This window comes from Suillus subaureus, assembly GCF_016647635.1.
Source record: "Suillus subaureus strain MN1 chromosome Unknown BJ212scaffold_2, whole genome shotgun sequence".
NCBI lineage: Eukaryota > Fungi > Basidiomycota > Agaricomycetes > Boletales > Suillaceae > Suillus > Suillus subaureus.
The window spans coordinates 327,171-345,267 of NW_024538558.1; the positions used below are offsets into that span (position 1 = coordinate 327,171).

General features: G+C 48.9%; 5 protein-coding genes across 5 annotated transcripts; 4 read left to right on the plus strand and 1 right to left on the minus strand.

Moving 5' to 3' along the window:
- Positions 1 to 1,328: 1,328 nt before the first annotated feature.
- On the minus strand, positions 1,329 to 6,442 carry BJ212DRAFT_1259305 (protein-tyrosine phosphatase-like protein; the record flags this gene model as incomplete). Its single annotated transcript, XM_041330013.1, has 8 exons — positions 1,329 to 1,505; positions 3,099 to 3,197; positions 3,396 to 3,777; positions 3,835 to 3,961; positions 4,703 to 4,755; positions 5,127 to 5,203; positions 5,297 to 5,418; positions 5,518 to 6,442. Coding segments are annotated over 8 exons (1,962 nt in total), but the record flags the coding sequence as incomplete, so codon positions are not given.
- Positions 6,443 to 8,280: 1,838 nt separating this feature from the next.
- BJ212DRAFT_1258483 (peptidase S28) lies at positions 8,281 to 10,557 on the plus strand (the record flags this gene model as incomplete). The annotated part of the gene is made up of 12 exons (XM_041329941.1): positions 8,281 to 8,752; positions 8,808 to 8,850; positions 8,904 to 9,018; positions 9,069 to 9,147; positions 9,202 to 9,404; positions 9,457 to 9,666; positions 9,718 to 9,753; positions 9,806 to 9,907; positions 9,971 to 10,051; positions 10,104 to 10,218; positions 10,277 to 10,363; positions 10,421 to 10,557. The coding sequence occupies 12 exons, from the start codon at positions 8,281 to 8,283 to the stop codon at positions 10,555 to 10,557; spliced, it is 1,680 nt and encodes a 559-aa protein (XP_041198753.1).
- Positions 10,558 to 12,116: 1,559 nt separating this feature from the next.
- BJ212DRAFT_1314458 (uncharacterized protein) lies at positions 12,117 to 12,708 on the plus strand. The gene is made up of 3 exons (XM_041334120.1): positions 12,117 to 12,219; positions 12,287 to 12,437; positions 12,504 to 12,708. Exons 2-3 carry the CDS (start codon positions 12,404 to 12,406, stop codon positions 12,620 to 12,622), a joined length of 153 nt encoding a protein of 50 aa, XP_041198755.1. The 5' UTR covers positions 12,117 to 12,219; positions 12,287 to 12,403; the 3' UTR covers positions 12,623 to 12,708.
- On the plus strand, positions 12,117 to 12,708 carry BJ212DRAFT_1314459 (uncharacterized protein; the record flags this gene model as incomplete). The annotated part of the gene is made up of 2 exons (XM_041334121.1): positions 12,117 to 12,246; positions 12,287 to 12,708. Coding segments are annotated over 2 exons (251 nt in total), but the record flags the coding sequence as incomplete, so codon positions are not given.
- Positions 12,709 to 16,009: 3,301 nt separating this feature from the next.
- On the plus strand, positions 16,010 to 17,782 carry BJ212DRAFT_1258894 (cytochrome P450; the record flags this gene model as incomplete). Its single annotated transcript, XM_041329981.1, has 5 exons — positions 16,010 to 16,338; positions 16,389 to 16,577; positions 16,631 to 17,294; positions 17,346 to 17,665; positions 17,716 to 17,782. 5 exons carry the CDS (start codon positions 16,010 to 16,012, stop codon positions 17,780 to 17,782), a joined length of 1,569 nt encoding a protein of 522 aa, XP_041198756.1.
- Positions 17,783 to 18,097: the final 315 nt, after the last annotated feature.

Below are 18,097 nucleotides of genomic sequence, written 5' to 3' on the forward strand. Positions count from 1 at the left end.
ATTCTTGTCTGTTTACTTCCGCAATTAAAATTCTTAGGGAGGGGGATCGGTACAATTTCCTTCTTAGATCAGAGCTCGCTGATGGCCGTCACTGCCCTTGAGTAGTTCCAGCAGTCATGATACTGCTCAATACCCACGACAGTCCAAATTCAGACGTAGAACCTCGTTTTCGAAAACACACTTGCTGTGCTACTAGGCTCCACCCTGCTCCACAACTAAACAAACAAGGCAGGTGTCGTGGAACGAAGAGTGGAGCTCGCTTGTCATGTCAGTACATAAGCTCAAGTGAGGTTTTATCGGGAATTCTCAGTACTTGCACACGAACTAGTACGTCTAAACACAACAAATTACATGGAGGACTGGTGGAGCATGGATACAGGGGGTGAATATTTAGATAGATGTTAGCGGTGCACGACGGTGAGTGATGTACATCTATGTGATGAAAATGGGGGTGTAATAATTTATAACTACAAAAAGAAAAAGAAAAAGAAACAGGGACAGGACGTCTGTCTGAAGGATCGCATGGTGGGTAGCGTTGCTGTGAGTGATATTTTTCCTCGTTCGTATCCTTTCCGCATCAGAGATTTGGTGCAAGTTCAAGCTAGCTCGCTGTAGATGACGTTAGAGATAGGTATCATAGACATGGGATGGGTGGAGCACGATGGTTAGTGAGTAGGGGGAACGGGAGCAGATAGGAGTCATGGACCGGGAAGCTGAAGAATCCATTCATGAACAGATCACGGGAAAAACCAACATGCGCACTTACTTCTAGTGGCTCTCGGTAAGCGAAAGTTGCTCAATCGCTAATTTGCAGTGGCAGATGACGTTCCAGTCCACTCTGGTACCATAGGTCCCATCCCCGGACGAGCCGTGTTCCCACTTTCAACTTTCGACGCTCCATCAGTTCCACCTGACAAAACTTGCGGGGCGCCAGCGGCTAACTCGAAAACGGTAAGGACTTTTTCGTCGCTAAGCATCCTGCGTTTGATGCTGGGGCGCTTCGCGAAGGATACAATACCAGATTTGTCTTCCCTAAGAAGTTCGGTGGGACTGGGGTCACGTTTCCACTTCGACGGCGACGAGGGCGTGTGATGCATCTGGCTGCCGCTGGCTGAGCTCTGCATGGATACCGCAGGGAACGAGCGCGTCCGATCCTGGGAACCTTGAGCACGTCCTATGCTAGGGATCTCCATGCTATCGGTGTTCTTGGAGGGCATCTTACGGATATCGTTATCATCCGATCTACCCTCCCCCTCGCTGATATTCGACACTCTCACCGATTCCGGACTCCCCTCGCTTCCAGTACATTCCCCCCACAATTCTCTCTCCTCGTCCACCATCATAAGGGCACCCTCGATAACCGCCGCGTGCACGAACACATACTGCCGCAAGCTCTGGCAAAGACTCATCCTCTGCTCGCGCATATCTTGCACGATCGTTGAGATGGGGTTATTATGGGACATTAATGGTGCGGGTGACACGTCCTGATGCAGCTGTCGTGGAAGCTTGTAGTCGATCACGGCGTGACCCGCTGTACGTTGGTCTAGCTCAGATGATACCTGCTCGGCGTGAGGATTCTTCTCCTCAGCGAACTGAGGCACGGGTGGTATTGACGACGACACAAGAGCAACTTGTGCTGCAGAGGGCTTGGTCTTGTCAACAGGCTCATGTTGCTTAGGCTTACTGGTGGGCTTGATCATCGCTCCCTGGCCTGGTGCAGCACTAATCGCAGAGGTCGTTTCAACCGCCTTTAATCCGCTCTTCGCGTTTCCCGACGCCATCATGTCCTCCGAGTCATCCGAGGACAAAAGACTACTCTTCCCACTGGCAGCTTCCACATCTGCGTTCCCCCCACATTCCAAACTTCTCGGGGGGCTGAACAGTTCGTCCGAGCTAGGGGCCGAGCTCGTGCGCGAAACAGGGTACTCACCCTCGAAAAATGAATCACGACCGGTCCCACTCGTCGTGGGAAGTGCGGGTGTGGAGAAACTTGCCATAGGAGACGAACCAATGATCTGCCGTGCCCGGGGATGTAGCTTGAAATTGTTGGCGTGGGAGGTGTTGGACTCGTCCGAAGCAATAACACCGCTCTTGGCTGGCTGCAGTGGTGCAGATGAAGAACGCAGAGGCCTATCAACGTCCATCGCATCTTCCTTATCGGTGTCGATACGCACTACTGACGGCTGGTGCAGTGACCTTGAAAGTTTTTCGCTCGAAGAATCAGAACCCGTATTCGAAAGCGAGGTCACTGAGCTGTCTCTCAGACGAGCACGCATGAAGCTCACTAACCCTGAGTCCGCGCCAGTGCTACCCCAAAAGCCAGAGTTGGATGTGTTCGTCCCAGAGCCTGAGTTGGAGGTGGAGATCGAGTCGGGACATGAGTTGGATTGAGAAGCGGAGTGAGAGATGGAGACAGAGACGGAGGAAGAGGGTGGGAAGACCCCAACGCTACCACTTCCCGAGACACTGCTACCACCAGAGCCCGAGCCGGACCGCCCGCTCCCTGCCTTAACGTCCACACCAATGCCGCTACCGCTATTACTCCCCACAAAATCATCAGCAGAGTTCAGCGCAGACGGTTCACTACTACTTGATGTGCTCTCGGGTGAGCCTTGGCGACTAGGGGTAGGCAAGCTCAAAGACATCGAGAGGGGCAGAGGTGGAGGCAATTCTGTCTCCTGTTCTTCCTCGCCAGGGTGCGTCTGGTCCAATACCTGCTCAGCCCACTCCCTCGTCGACGAGCTCGTGTTCTGCCATCTCGTATCCAGATCCGCCGTCTCTTCTGCAAAGGGCACGTGCACGACAAGCGACTCTGAAGAGCTTGTCTCGCCTTCTTTGGCTGCATCTTTGTGTGGATGATGACGGCGAGCCTTCTTGCGGTCGCCAATGACGAGAGGGACAGTCCCAATAATCTTCTCCTTCTCTTTCGCCTGGTTCGCATCCACATCCATCCCACCGCTCTCCGTCCCACTTCCGCTCTCTGCAACCGCACTCTCGCTCCCCTGTCTATCAGTGCGAACAGCAACGCGCGGACGAGCCTGAGCCCGAACCCTACTTTCCCTCTTCTGCTTCAATTCTCTCTTAATCGCATCTAACACAGCATCCACAGCAATAAACCCGCCCGTCCTGCCCACACCCGCCGAGCAATGCAACAGCACAGGCGGGGAGCACCCAAGCGCAAATGCAGCAATGCCCGTCTTCGGGTCCACTTCAGGATGCCGCCACCCCTTTCGTCCATGCTTCCTCCTAGAACTTGCATCTCCAAGCGGTGGTGACGAGAAGAAGTCCTCTCCTCGCCTTCCTGGGGACCCAGAGGATGCTGAGAGGGAACCAGAACAAGAGCCAGAGTTTGAATGAGAGCCAGAGGGTGATGGACCTGGAGTGCTTTCTTGGACAGCGCGCTCGACGCACTTCACGAGCTCTAGCACGCCACGAGGATCATCAGGTACGTTCATGTCGGGCCAATCCAGATATTGCAGATGCGTCACTTTTCTAGGTGGAATGCCTGGGTAACCGCGATGGCTGAGCGCAAAGGTCCTCACTATCATACTTGGCTGCTTCGAACCCTTATCGCGCTCGTGCGGGGACATGAAGAACCCAATGTTGGCCGAGGTATTGGAGGAAGTAGAAGGTGAGATAGGCGGGGAGGTGTTGAGGAGCTGCAATTGAAGAGGTCCATAGGATGACTCTACCCAGTACGTCCCACATTTAACCATCGCATTCTCAATCTCGCGCGTGAGCATGACGATTACATGAACGTTCTGCTCCCATACGAGACTAACGTTTTGTTAGCATCTACGAAGATAAAGAAAGCTGATAGCAAACAGAACTCACGTCCAAAAATCAACAAATGTCGCAGGTAACGGGCCTTGCGTAGCGATGTAGCGTTTACGCGTGCCCAAGGGCTGCACATACGACGCGTTCACGTAATCATCCGCGGGTGAGGGGTCGCGTGGTCTATCTGTCGGAGGGACCACCGTCATGTTGAATTGCGGCAAACTCGCGCTCGTGGCTGAAATCGGACCTTGGCTAACAGGTCCGCGGGGCAACGTCAAGTTGAACATCTCCCGCTGAGACCCAAGGGGTGTGTAAGAGGGCATGACCAATGGTGAAACAGTTTTGGGGCCTGTATTTTGAGGCGATCTCGGTCGAGTGCTCAAAATAGACGGTGACAGGAAACCTCCCGACCGTTGTTGTGTGCGCGTGTCCAGCAGAGACGGGGATAGCATTGGCCCGTCTTCCGGAATCGGAGGGATCTGCGAAGTTTCTGGAGGGGGTAAGGCAGGGAAGTAGGCGTCGCTTCCACCACCACCACTGCGTAGAAATGGATGGAAGGGTATCATGGGCACGCCCCCGCGCGTCAATGCAGACGAGGGAGGGCCGAAGGGTGTCATGGGCACGGAGAGTGGTGTGTGGAAAGCGGATTCCGAATAGAACGGTGACATCAGCACAGAAGACGGAGGCAGCATACCCGACAATGACGGCACACAAATGGGATTTCTATCGATGCTCATGAGCATATTCCGATCATCTTCTGGTGCGTTTGGTGACGGAGCAACTGAAAGTGAGGCTAATTGGGATTGTGACGAAGATGTAAATGTGGTATTTGATTCAGAGTCGGTCGTCCCAGCAGCTGCACTGACGGAAGCGACTTTCTTCTTGTCGTCCTTGTCTCGTTTGCCTGGATGTGATCCTTGATGACGGCCATCATGAATACGGACACGAGCATGCTCGAAGGGCCATATATGGTTGTATCTGAGGAAACAGAATGAGTTTAGGTTTGAGTTTTGATAGAATATGCGGAGCAAAGAGGTCGTGTTAAATGTAGGTAAGTTTTTGATACAAGATAACTACGATGACAGGCATAAAACCACCATCACCATCAAGACAACCCATCCAAGATCGTCAGATCCCAAAAAAAGCAGGAACTTGGCGGAATGGCTTTGGGGCACGAAATAGTTGAAACGGATCATTGAAGACATCAAGAGATGATGTGAGTAGAGCTCCGCATTGGTCGGGTGTGCACCGATGACGCAATGAGGAGCCAAAATGTCGGGATATATACAACGATGAAGAAAACGCGATGACATCGAAACAAACACGACGATAAGGATAAAAAAACGCACCTGTTCTTGGCTCCCTTCTCGACACCGGCCGTAATACTAAATGGAAATGCGCCCTGCATGGGAGTGGAAGGAAGAGTCTTTACGCCTGGTGAACGTGTACTGGTACCGATGATACCCTGCCCACCCTCACCCAAGGTATAGGCTTGACCAGCAGCAGTGTACGCGCTGACCTCGCTTTCCCTTGCGTGATGTTCCATGACGCTTCTCAGACGCCTTTGCTCTGCCAATTCTATGCGGTAAAATTGCATGGCAAGAGTTTCGGCACCTTCCTCAACGTCAGGATCATTTGAATCTGGATCAGATTCATGTGGATCATCAGAGCTCTCGCTGCCGCTCTCTACACTCGTTTCCCCTGGGAATGAAGAGTGAGAGGGACGAAGGGCAGAACGACTAGCGATGTCTTGAAGCCAACGAAATGGGAGGTCTTTGATGCGTCTCCGTACGCGCCTGGGAAGACGGAGGGGAATACGTTCTGTGATTCCCTGACTGAGTTCCAAGTTCTGGCGGATGGTATCGAAGAAAGGGTTGGCAGCATTTGCGACTGCCGGTGTGCCTGAAGCTGCGTTTGCAGCTGTTGTTGTTGAAAGCGAAAAGGCGGATTTGGGGAGATGCTTTGGACGCAGTGCTCCAGAGGAGGCAGTGCCTTCTAGATCATCCTCGTCCGGGCTAGGGTGGTCGGTTGTGGCGCAGTGGCGTGCATCTCGCCATACAGCTTGAAACCCGCCTTTTACCCAAGCGAGTTCGCCTGTGAAACCCTCTGCGCGGAATTTTCTCAGCAGACCAGCAATATTACTGGTGTCTGGAACGAGGACAGAGTCAACGTCATATACCAATATATGGTTTACGGTTGGCCATGCTGCGAATCTTGCACGTGCAGATGAGGAAGGGAGCATCTGAACGATTTTGGAGAGACCAAAGAGAGGACGCTTGATGAGAGTGCTTGGTATGCTAAGGGAGAGGGCTCTGTGAATACGGGCTGCAGTATGGGCGGCATGTGGGCGGATATCGAGGATGAGAATGGAGGGGTCTGCGAGGTAAGCTGGGAGGTCGGGGGGGTTGACTGGTATGAAGGTGGATGACAAGGAGGATGAAGATACGGGTTTCGAGGGGGTTGGAAGAACTGGTTTAGGCGGTAAAATAATATTTTGTGAAGGTGGTTGCTCGTCGGGGAGGATACGTGCGGTGAGAAGATCAGCGGATCCGAAGCGTGCTGCGATAGCATGAGCAAATGAAACGACGTTCTCTTGATCTGTTGAGTGGGTTCTTCGCTGTTGACCAGAGAACGGTACGCTCGTAAAGAAATCGTTGTTGCTCATCGCAGACAACAGTGACAAAGGGCAACCTGGCCTCACTGACCGTGGTTTACGTTAACGTTCTTACCTTGAATTTTTGGTTCTCGGACTCGAGAAATCTTCAAGCTTATCCTTCGTCACGGGGTCTGATGTCATAAGGCCCAGATCACAGTCTAGACCCATGACGTCGCATGTGCAGCCGTCGGATGGCCACTCTTTTAATTTTCAACTCATGTGAATGATCAACGCCATAATCCCTAATTTGGTTGTACATTTTTTACATAAATGGGTTTAAATCACTCGTTTGCAATAGCATTACAACGCCCTTGCAATGATACGCGGCACGCTGTACCGTATTATTGCAATAAATATATTGAAAAATAGTAAAATTCTTTGCTTATATATACGTGCCGGAAATTTGTCCGTTCCGCTTGTGCGACTCTAATTTGGCTATCCGGAACGCCTTGGGAATTTATTTTTCAGGAAACCTTGGGCGCATCACTGGGCAGCACAACCTCATGAATGATATGTCCTTGAAGCCTGTTTCCAACGAGGCAAACGTGGATATGATCTCTAGCATTAGGTCTGGGATATTGACAGAGCGGCAGAACGGATGGCAAGACGGACAGGCCGGCCCGACAGTACTTTCGAGGTTCCCTCGTTGCTTCACCATTGCAACCGCTTTCGGAAATTGGCGACACACTCACTGCAGCTCACTCCACATCGTGTTGGAACATTACCTGTTTCTTGGCTTTTTTCCTCCCTAGCAGCCTTGGGGAACCTCTAGGGACAGCCGTGTAAACATGTACACGTGTGTAATCGATTCTGCCGTCTCATTCGTGAGTCATTTGAATGTCTGCAGGTGAACTGATCCCAAGGACGTCTCACTTGCGGTCCGATGTTGATCCAAATCTCTGTTCGAAGTTTATGCACTGGCACACAGCCGATCGTTCTCTATATCTTTCTAAGCGCTAACAACACGATTTTTCAGGTAAATTATTAAGTTCTATATCACAAACGAAAGGAATCCGCCTGGGTCCTTCATATTGCGGAGATACAAAGTTCACATGATATCTTTCTCACTCGACCGTTATCTCGTCTACTTAATTTCAAGTTCACATCAAGGGAAAACATGCAACGCGGTATTCTGTAAGGCAGTGTACCCGTGGTACACCATCAAAGTGACGTACTCCTATATCCCAATGTGCGCACCCACGCTCTCCCAGCGTCGCTTTGAGGTCGCAAGATCCGAATTGTCAGGCGCCGTGGCAGGGCATCGCTGATAAATTGTTGGAGTAATGACATGCATGTACGTATTAGACCTTTGGGGACTAGCCTTTGTGACGAGACAATAATGCCAATCTTCTGGGCCTGGCACGCAACTGCCAGATAGGCTGCGCGGGTATTTGTTCCCCCGAGTCGAATGGCTCTGCGATACGGTGATGATCGATATGTAATCAGTGATGATGATAGGTGATGCGGTGGCGACTCTGTTACAGGCTACGTGGCCCAGGTCTGTATTGGCAATTGAATTTGAGACCTGCAGACTATTGTTCTTGAAATTTCACGTATAACTTTGATGAGTCTGTTTGCCCTTCGTTGATGGTGTCAGTGGTAGTTTTCGCCGGCCGTTCGCAACGTTGTTAATACCTGTTGATCCCAGAGATAGAGTCGGGGGTCCGCGCCCGCAGCGGCCCGTCCGCTAAGATGCATCACTTCGTGCCAAAGCATCATGTGGAACGTGGAACCGAATTTACTCACAACTCAGTCCCATAGTATTCGTCGACTCTAGCTATAGCTTGCCAGTAACTGACACATTGCCAACCAAGTTTTGTTCGAAAGACTCGAAACCAAGGGCCACAATGAGGCTGGCCATTGCTCTATTCTCCTCAACCCTCTTGCTCACAGCAGCTAATGCAGCATCTCCAAGCGGAGCAGATTACATTCGCGCTCATGGCGCTCAAGGAGTCAACCTCTGGAGGCTAGCCAACCAAAAAAGAGAAAAAGATAGGCATATCAACCAAAGACCAGCTCTAGTCGTCCAAGACAACAGCAACATCGTGTTTAAGGCGGACACTGAGGAACCCAACGAGTTCCCGGACCAATGGTTCACGCAGCCCATAGATCATTTTGCAAACTCGTCAGACACGTTTAAACAGCGGTACTGGATCAATACCCGACATTATACCCCAGGTTCTGGTGGCCCAGTGATTGTTTTGGATGGCGGTGAGACAAGTGGCGAGGACCGTATTCCCTTCTTGGATACTGGTATCGTTGAGATATTGGCCAGGGCGACAGGAGGAGTCGGGATCGTGCTCGAGCACCGTTATTATGGTGAGCTCGATCTGGAATAACTTTACTCGCATCTAACGTATTCACGATCGCGCAGGAAAGTCTATACCTGTCTCAGACTTCTCCACTGACAACTTGAGGTGAACTACCTGCATGTTCGTGTCACACGCATTTGAGAATTGACGGAGTGTAGATGGTTGAACAATGATCAAGCTGCCGCTGACTCGGCTCGTTTCATGGCGAACGTGACGTTTACTGGCATTGATGAGGATCTGACAGCTCCGAATACCCCGTGGATATACTATGGTGTAAGGCATTGACTACTGAATAAGACAGCGTTCCTTACCAGCACTAACAGGGTTCCTATGCCGGCGCTCGAGCAGCTCATATGAAAGTTCTATATCCTGATCTCGTCTACGGCGCAATTGCTTCCAGCGGTAAGTCATAAGAACAATACACACAAGTCCGTCTGTAAATTGACTCTTCAACAGGCGTGACGCACGCTGCGCTATCAAACTGGGAGTATTTTGAGATCATTCGAAACGCTGCAGACCCCACATGCGCTGGGCAACTCGAGCATGCCACCCTAACAATCGACGCCCTCCTGGGCGTGCCTTACGCAAAGCACCATATCAAATCATTGTTTGGTCTCGAAGATCTCGCGTATGACGATGATTTCGTTTCCGTTTTGGAGGTATGTCTCTAACCCGTGTGACTCGTCCGCGTGTTGACGGTGCAAAAACTAGGCCCCCCTTGGTTATTGGCAAGCTAAAGTCTGGGACCCTGCTGTAGGGAGCACCAAGTTCGACGAGTTCTGTGCTTTCTTGGATAAGCCTATCCTTGGATATGGTAGTGTTTCGTCGTTACCCGTCGGTCATGAAGATCGCCTCGTCCATCTTCCTGGTGGCATCAAGCTCGACTTCTCCATCCTGAACTACGCTCAATACATCAAAGAGGTAAGGATCACCGAATCTGGTCGGTAGGACATGATCTCTGAGCACCAGTAGAATTATGTCTCACGATGCGACACGTCTGTCGAGGATGTAAGTCCCATCGTCGCGTGTCGAATGTTTTCTAACGAAATAAAACAAACAGTGTTTCGGTACCTACAACGATAGCAATTTTCTCGCCACCGGTTTAGACCAGGAATGGCGGTTGTGGCAGTTCCAGGTTTGCACAGAATGGGGCTACTTCTCGGTGAGTTGTCAAACGCGCGCTTTCCTCGAGTGGTTCATGAATGCATGCATACTTTCATTGTAGACCGCCCCTCCCGACCCAGCTCACCCACGAATCATCTCCAGGTTATTGACACTAGAATATTTGTCGAAAATTTGCAGACAGGTGCGTCGGAGTCAGTTCGCGCAGCAGCGGGACTCACACGGACTTTGACTAGGCTTATCCAGCTGGAAAGTACTTTATTGTGCCCCCCATGCCCAATATTACTGCTGTGAACGCATTGGGTGATTTTGCGATTGCTGCTGACAGGCTAGCGATCATCGATGGCGAGGGTGGGTTTTCTCTATCGCGGTGTTTACTTGGGCGCAACATGCTAATCCCCGTGTCAAGTCGACCCTTGGAGACCCTGTACGCCCCACAGCGAGTACGCAGCTGACCGCGAAGATACGATCCTCCAACCTTTTAAGATCATTCCAAGTACGTATCGACAGCTTGACGGCTGTATGTATGTGCATCTGATGGCGGTCGATCTAGACGCTGTTCATCATTATGATGAGTACGGATTGAAGAATATCAGTGATGAGCCTGAGGAGATTAGAAAGATTCATGGGCAGATGATTGTTTTCGTCATGGAGTGGTTGAAGGGTTTCAAGGCGCCAGGTTCGCAATGATTTCTTGTATTTAACGGCCATTTTCAGAGCGTACGCTCGAAGATATGTGAGTATTCATTTCTGTATGGTTGTGGCTTCATTGAACAGGTGGGACGATTCTGATTGTTGGGCAATCGTCTGACTTTGTGACCGAAAAATGCAATGCGATGCGCGAAGGTAAATGGGTCCCTGCAGATCGGAACGCACCGTGACGTTTGACAACGTCACGACTATCAAGTTCCGGGGAGAATATGTTATTACAAGAGACGTGCGAGCCTATGTTAGGTATATATATCACGAAGATTTGAAAGTGTACCACAAGATTTATATTTGTCCCTGTTGATTTGGTCGCAACAAACAATAACTTGGAGGCTGCCATGTTAGAGCATGTCAGCAACGCCGACTTTTAGCATCTCATAGACTTCGGTCTCAGCGTCCTTTGCTTGTACTCAACTTGAAAGCTTTAAACATCGTACCTCTCTAAATGTTTGTTCCTAGTAATACACCATTTGGGGGGAAGACCATGACTGAGACGGAACAAAACCCGCAACTCCTTGTTCTGAAACATGGTCAAAAACGGGTCATGGTTAAACGGCAAAAGTCGTATAATGTGGGCGGAACAACTATTTAATCTTTGATGGCTCAGGTGTATTATGAGCTCATGCTTGACTTCGCCTCCCAACATTTCCCAAGTATTCCGAGAGATGTGATCACGTTGTAGATCAATCAACTCGATGTTTGCGATGGCCACTATGCGGATATCACAGCTGAAATATGGGACGATGTCATTCACTTGCTTAGCGTCGTTGAGGTGATTCGGCGTGAGGAAATGACATCGCCCGTCCCACCGCTTGCTTGATGCTTGTGCTTTTTCATTGTCTGACAATCAATCGGCACCAAGTCAGGTTAACGAACAGAGCAGCTCGTACGCACCCCAAATATTCTACAAGTGTTTTCAGTACTGAAGTTGATACCACACAACAGGGACGATGATAAAATCATAATCAAAATTGTTTTTCCATCTGGCGAGATTCAGACTGCTAAAATCTCAAGGAAAATGCGGGTGGATAAACTCGTTGCTGACGCTCATCAGATATCGGGATATTATCCCACTCCTATCAGGGCAGTTTTGGGTGGGGTGATAATGCGTGCGAACTGGAGTATCGGATCGTACATTATCGAGGATGGTGATTCCATCAATCTTTAAGTTTCTGCGCCTCGACGACTTGCTAGAAAGCTAGTCATTCACCTATACTCGCCCTCCGATATCGATGTTTCTGTCAAGCTCTCCCTCATCCTGAGTAGAGCCTCTGTCATCTATCCCGTTGTTACCACGGAAGACCATGACAGCGTTTAGAATGGAATGCCCGCGACCAAGATAGAAGTCTGACTGAACATGATTCTGGTTTAGATGTGTCGTGCTTGTTCTGGGAGGCAGAGCAAGTCCCCTGATGATACAGAAATCACTCTCCCGACTTGTATTACCCTTCGCAGGACAAATTTGCAAGCATTTCCCCGGTCACGAGCATCCAAACCGCAACCAGTGGATACATTCAATCGCATATCCAGCAGTCTCGACGATATGGATTCGATTGTCATTCCAGTGGACAAAGCAACTGTTCACCTCGATAAATCACTCAAGGTTTTGGGACTTCACACTGAAGCTAGAACATCATTCATAAGGTGCGCAACTATGCGCTACCTTGGGCTGTTAAATCATAAACGTGACTAAAATTGACATGGTACACAGCTACTCGCTACTATCTATCCTTAAGCACGAATACATGCGGCCATTGCCCTCCGACTTGTTCCTCAAGCGGCATACGAACGCGCCGCTTCTTTATGCATTTCTCCGCAGCCTGATGTCATGACTCGCGTATGCATGTTGTTCAAAGGTATCTGTAAGGAGCGCCTAGCAAATTGGGCTAATGCATAAATACAAGCAGAGAAAGACGTTGCTTGGTGAGTAAATGTAGTTGGAGTCGATCCTGTAAGAGCTGGTGATGTGACTTTGTTCAGGCTGTTAGAATGGGGCGGGATAGAGGTTCTCATTCGATATTCTATCAGTTCACTCGATTTGTGTTAAGGTATTATCGCGTGTTGTCTTGATTAGTTTTGCATCTGACAGTTGTGAGGAGAACGTGAGCTCGACGGTGTCCGCGAAATAGATGCATATGATTAAACAAGAAATCCGCTCGCCTAGCGTATATAAGAAGTGAATATGAACAATACACAGCATATATACACAGTAGCGAAGAGTCAACGACGGCTGTCAATGATCAGACTTATGTTTTTATTGCACTGCTTGGATTACAGCTACGGTCGTTGAAGGCCTTGGGATTGCGCATCGTGGTCGATTGGGCTACGATCGCATCTTTGTTATTTGCAATTTCGAAATGGGGGACAAGTGCCTTCAGCTCTGATAGATAGACCTTTGTCTATACGTACCAGTCTTTCGAACCTGGGGAGCAAATAATTACTTTGAGTTCAAACGTGATTCCAAATTTGTATGAGAACATCATCTTTATAGATCTAGGATACCCGTCTCGATCATCTCGAGCTGATCATTCGAGTTGCCACCCTAGTCTGGGCCGAGGATCTGGAACTTCTGAAAGAGTACTCCAAACGTGCGTCTCAGCTAGCTATGGTGCCCCCCTGTTTGTTGTTTTGTCATCAGGATCGTTTGGTATATATAGGGCAACAAATCAAAGGCTCGGTACTCACCATTCTCCCAGCCTCCTCATACACACTCCCGTCCTACACATCACTACCAGTTGACGTACGTACATGCATCTGAAAATAAATAGTAGGACCCGTCTCCCCTTCATTGGAGTCGTCCAAAAGCTTAGCATTAAGTTCTCTGACACTAAGGATAAGCCGTGGTCCCAGCACAAACAGCTGCACGAGCCCCCAAAATATAAGAGCACCAGAATAAACCTGACGTCCCATAGAGGACGAGTTCTATGAAAATAATGAACAGGGGCCATATACAGATGTCAACGACAGACGGCTTACCTGAATTTTTGGAGAGAAATCACCGAGGCGGAAGCAGGAACTGGCGACAAAGCTAGCGCACGCAGAATTTCAGCCTCAAATATTTTATGACCAAATTCAAATCATGAGCTCACCCAGCGAAATAAAGCATGTGAGTTTTCATCAACACCGCGAAACAGTCCCCCATGATTGATCCTGTCGATTATTGTTGACGGAAGTGTTTTACAGCAACCCAGACTGCAAGACACAGTGCGGTGACCTCCCATACAGTACCGAGTATCCAAGTCTTGGGGATCAGAAGTTGAGTATTTCCCTGAAAGTCAAAATTGCAGTGGGAGTTGCCAGAGAAAATGAGCTCCTCTGGAATCCGCCCGATGAGCTCCATGCCCTGAAGTCTTTCGCATAGTCGAAGCTTACCTCCTGAAGTATCTTTAACTAATATTCCAGTGATTACTACGCAGGCAATCGTGACGGCCAAGAAGATGACAACGAGGAAGATCAGCACCCTCTTGGATTTCTGGTACATGGCATGTAACCGAGCGATCATTATGACTTCCATGATGTTTCAGTCAAGTCGATATTACCAAGGTATCGAGCTCACCGCCCAGCATGGCGTTTACGAGAACACTCATCCAATCTAGTACCAAATACATGATGGTGCCTTCGACGCCCAACTAGTGATTAGCCTTGGGAGACCAAACATCCTAAACAAACTTACAACTGTTTGCAGCCATATAAAAAAACGATAAGCTGATTAAAAGTCTCACTTACCCCTGCATTAGAGTGGGGTTAATTGAAAGGCGATATCATACATCAGTACAGAACACTCACTGCATCCGTCTCGAAGAATGTTGGAAGAGTTACTGCATGCTGCTGGTCAAAAGATATAAAAAGGCACACATGATGGGACAAACGCAGTATGTTGAGGCTGATTGCGAGATGGTTTGTTAGCACAGCACCAACTGGTAGGCTTGCACACATACACAGAATACGGTATCCCAACGTAGCGCACCTAGTAGAATAATTTCAACTCAGTACAACTTGTAAATCATATCGATAACATGAGCTACTTACACTGAGATATAGGAAAGTCATGATTGACCAACGTTGGCCCTGCCCCGATCAATCGTATTATGACGTTATTCTTCTGATGTGGGACACTGCTCACCCAGATCAAATCAACCTGTGAAACGATTCTGAGTGAAGATGTTACTCTTGTAATGGTACTACCTTACCTCCTGTCCGAATGACAAGACTGGAATTACTATAAGATGATGGAAATAGTTCTTCGATGGTATCTTGCTCACCCCAATCGTATATTACTGCGATAGAGGAGGCAACTGCGAAATGGGGCCGCAATTAAGCTTAGATGAGAAATCACCATCATTATCCGAGCGAGTCCACGCACCTACAAAATAGCTGACAAAACGAAATGTATTGATGTACGGCCACAAATTGGGATCATTCAAGACTTGGGTCATATTCGAGGATGGGTGTGAGCGAGAGATGAATTTGGTTGATGTGCTGTAACGCTGGCATCGTTCAGACTGATATACAACCATCCAGCACTTTCTCGCCGAAATAGGCGGCTTGAATAGTTGTTCCTATGTATACTGAAGTAATGATCAAGAAAAGTAGAACGTGGAAATCCGGGAAGGACTTTGCCAGCACAAACATTGCTTGCCATGGCAGCAAGGAACGACTCCCTTCCGTCATGGTTTGGCTGGGGAAACTATCTTTGAAGAATGCAGCAATTCAAAAAAACTGTCCTTACCGTTTGACACGGTGTTATGGATTCTCTGTACATCTTCGATATGTTTGCGCGCGGACGTGCCAAGCAGTGATTCCCTTGAACAGACCTTTATAGATGGAGATGTCGTTCACATTGGTAGTTATGGAGCATCATTAATATAATATAGTCATCCATCTAATGCAGACCTCGTGTCGTCTCAATATGGAGAGGATATGCGCTCTCAGCTCCACTTGGCTATGCCCGGGGACAAAAGCTTAAAGTATTAATAGCCACCTTGACTGTCAGCATAAGTGGCACGCAGACTCACCTCTCCTACCAACATCCTCCGAAAAACGCACTCCTTTGAATCTCGGGCGATGCGATCAAAGTCCATCGACTTGCAAAATCAGGCGAGAGACTGGCCTGGTGAATACATGATGGCTCAATGAGAGAAAGGTGAGTACAGGAGCAGTATGCTACCTGACTTTGATCATGGTCCTAACGTCTTCTAGTTAGACTCGTAACCAAAGTCTCGACAAGGCAAGCTGGTCACGAGCCTTTACATAATTGAGGTCTAACGCCCATTCCCAGGGTTGCAATCGACTGATTTTGAACTTCAGCCAATCAAATTCATGCGAGTTTCAAAGCCTTGAGTTATAACTCAAACTACTCCGACGCTCGTTACACTTATTCCTTCTACAGTCAAAGATTACGAACCGTCTAGTCACCTCTTCGCTTGATTGGCTCATGGCATCATTTATCCGCCAATTCACCTCTTCCCCGGTACCGCCTATAGCATCTTCCACTTCCACCTCATTCACTGATATTCCCATCCCATCTTCTTTCATTATTTCTAATTCGAAGTCTGCAACCTGGTTGTATACAACCGTTGCCATCGTCGGTGCTCTCCTAGTCCTTGAACAGTCCGTTTATAGATTCAAGAAAAAGCATTTGCCTGGCGACTCATGGACAATTCCAATTATTGGAAAGTTTGCAGACTCCATGAAACCAACCATGGAGGGCTACATCAGACAATGGAACTCTGGCGCGTTGAGTGCTGTAAGCGTGTTTAACATGTAGGTCTAACTTTGATCATCACTGGTTGTCCTTCTGAACGTGTTCTCAGTTTCATTGTCATGGCTTCATCTAATGAGTATGCGCGGAAAATCCTAAACTCTCCCGCCCATGCTGAGCCTTGCCTTGTGCACTCAGCAAAGCAAATTCTCATGCCCGACAGTTGGGTCTTCCTAAATGGGAAATCTCACGTCGAATATCGCAAAGTCCTGAATACTTTATTTACCCGTAAAGCTCTCAGGTCAGTACTTTTAATATTTCCCATAGTATTTCCCCCCTGATTTCGTACTTCAGTATCTATATTGGTATTCAGGACGCAATTGCTCGCAAGCACTTCAGTCAATGGCTTACAGACGCGCAGAAAGATCCTTCGCCACAGTCAATTATGATGACCGCCCGTAACCTCAACATGATCACTTCCCTTCGTGTTTTCTGCGGCAATCACATCCCCGAGCATGGTGCTATTGAGATCAGCGAGAAATACTGGGACATCACGCAAGCTCTCGAACTCGTCAACTTCCCTTTGGCTATCCCTGGTACAAAAGTGTACAGAGCTATACAAGCCCGCAAAGTTGCCATCAAGTGGCTGGAGCTTGCTGCATCCAAGGCCAAAACCGCCATCGCTAATGGCTGCGAACCTGAATGCATGCTTGACGAATGGGTCAAGGAGTTGGAGGCCCCAGGATACAAGGGTCGTAAGGATTTCAGCGACCGTGAGATGGCTATGGTTGTGTTCTCGTTCTTGTTTGCGTCGCAGGATGCCATGAGTAGTGGGTTGATTTATGGGTTCCAGCACTTAGCAGACCATCCCGACATTTTGGCCAAAATCAGGGAAGAACAGTACCGCGTTCGCGCCGGAGACGTCGAAAAACCAATCACCCTTGAAATGCTCGACCAAATGCCATACTTAAAGGCGTTTGTCAAGGAAAGTATGCGTGTCAAGCCTCCCGTAACCATGGTTTGTGCTTCGTGTAAACTTGATGGTGTTGTACTGAAACACTTTGCTTAGGTTCCCTACAGGACGACAAAGGCTTTCCCTATCTCTAATGATTATGTTGTTCCCGTAAATAGCATGGTGATACCCTCATTCTACAACTCCCTGCACGACCCCTCTGTTTTCCCCGATCATGACGAGCTCATCCCTGACCGTTGGCTCGATCCCAACAGCTCCGCCAACACAAACCCGAGGAACTACTTGGTCTTTGGTAGCGGTCCTCACAAATGCGTTGGTATAGAGTACGCGACGATGAACATCGGACTGGTTCTTGCCACCGCGAGCGTGTTGATGGACTGGGAGCACCATATCACACCCGAAAGCGATAAAGTCCAGTGAGTATCGTGGCGCACGAGCGCGTTGACCACACTAACAAGTTATTCAGGATCATCGCAACTTTGTTCCCTAAAGACGGATGCCTCATGAAATTTACCCCTCGTCCACGACCTTGATCGTGATGATTTGTTGTCTTGTTTTAGCTTTATTGAGCATATGGCTTTTATCTATACCCCCCATTAGGACTTGGATTTAATTTTTTTAGAGGCATTCGTGATTCTTGGATTGCAATCATAGTTTTTGCATTTTTGGTCAAGCGCGGATCGTGGCAGTCAGTTAAGATATCGGCAACGCTCATGGATCTATTACGCATCGCGACGTCGCTTTCGCTGCTGCGCGTTTCGGTGTAGAGTGCGCTCCCCAGATTAAGCCGAAGGTTCGAGCAAGACCTCGTTTGCAAAGCTGCGGCGCAGAAAAGCCAGTACATAAAT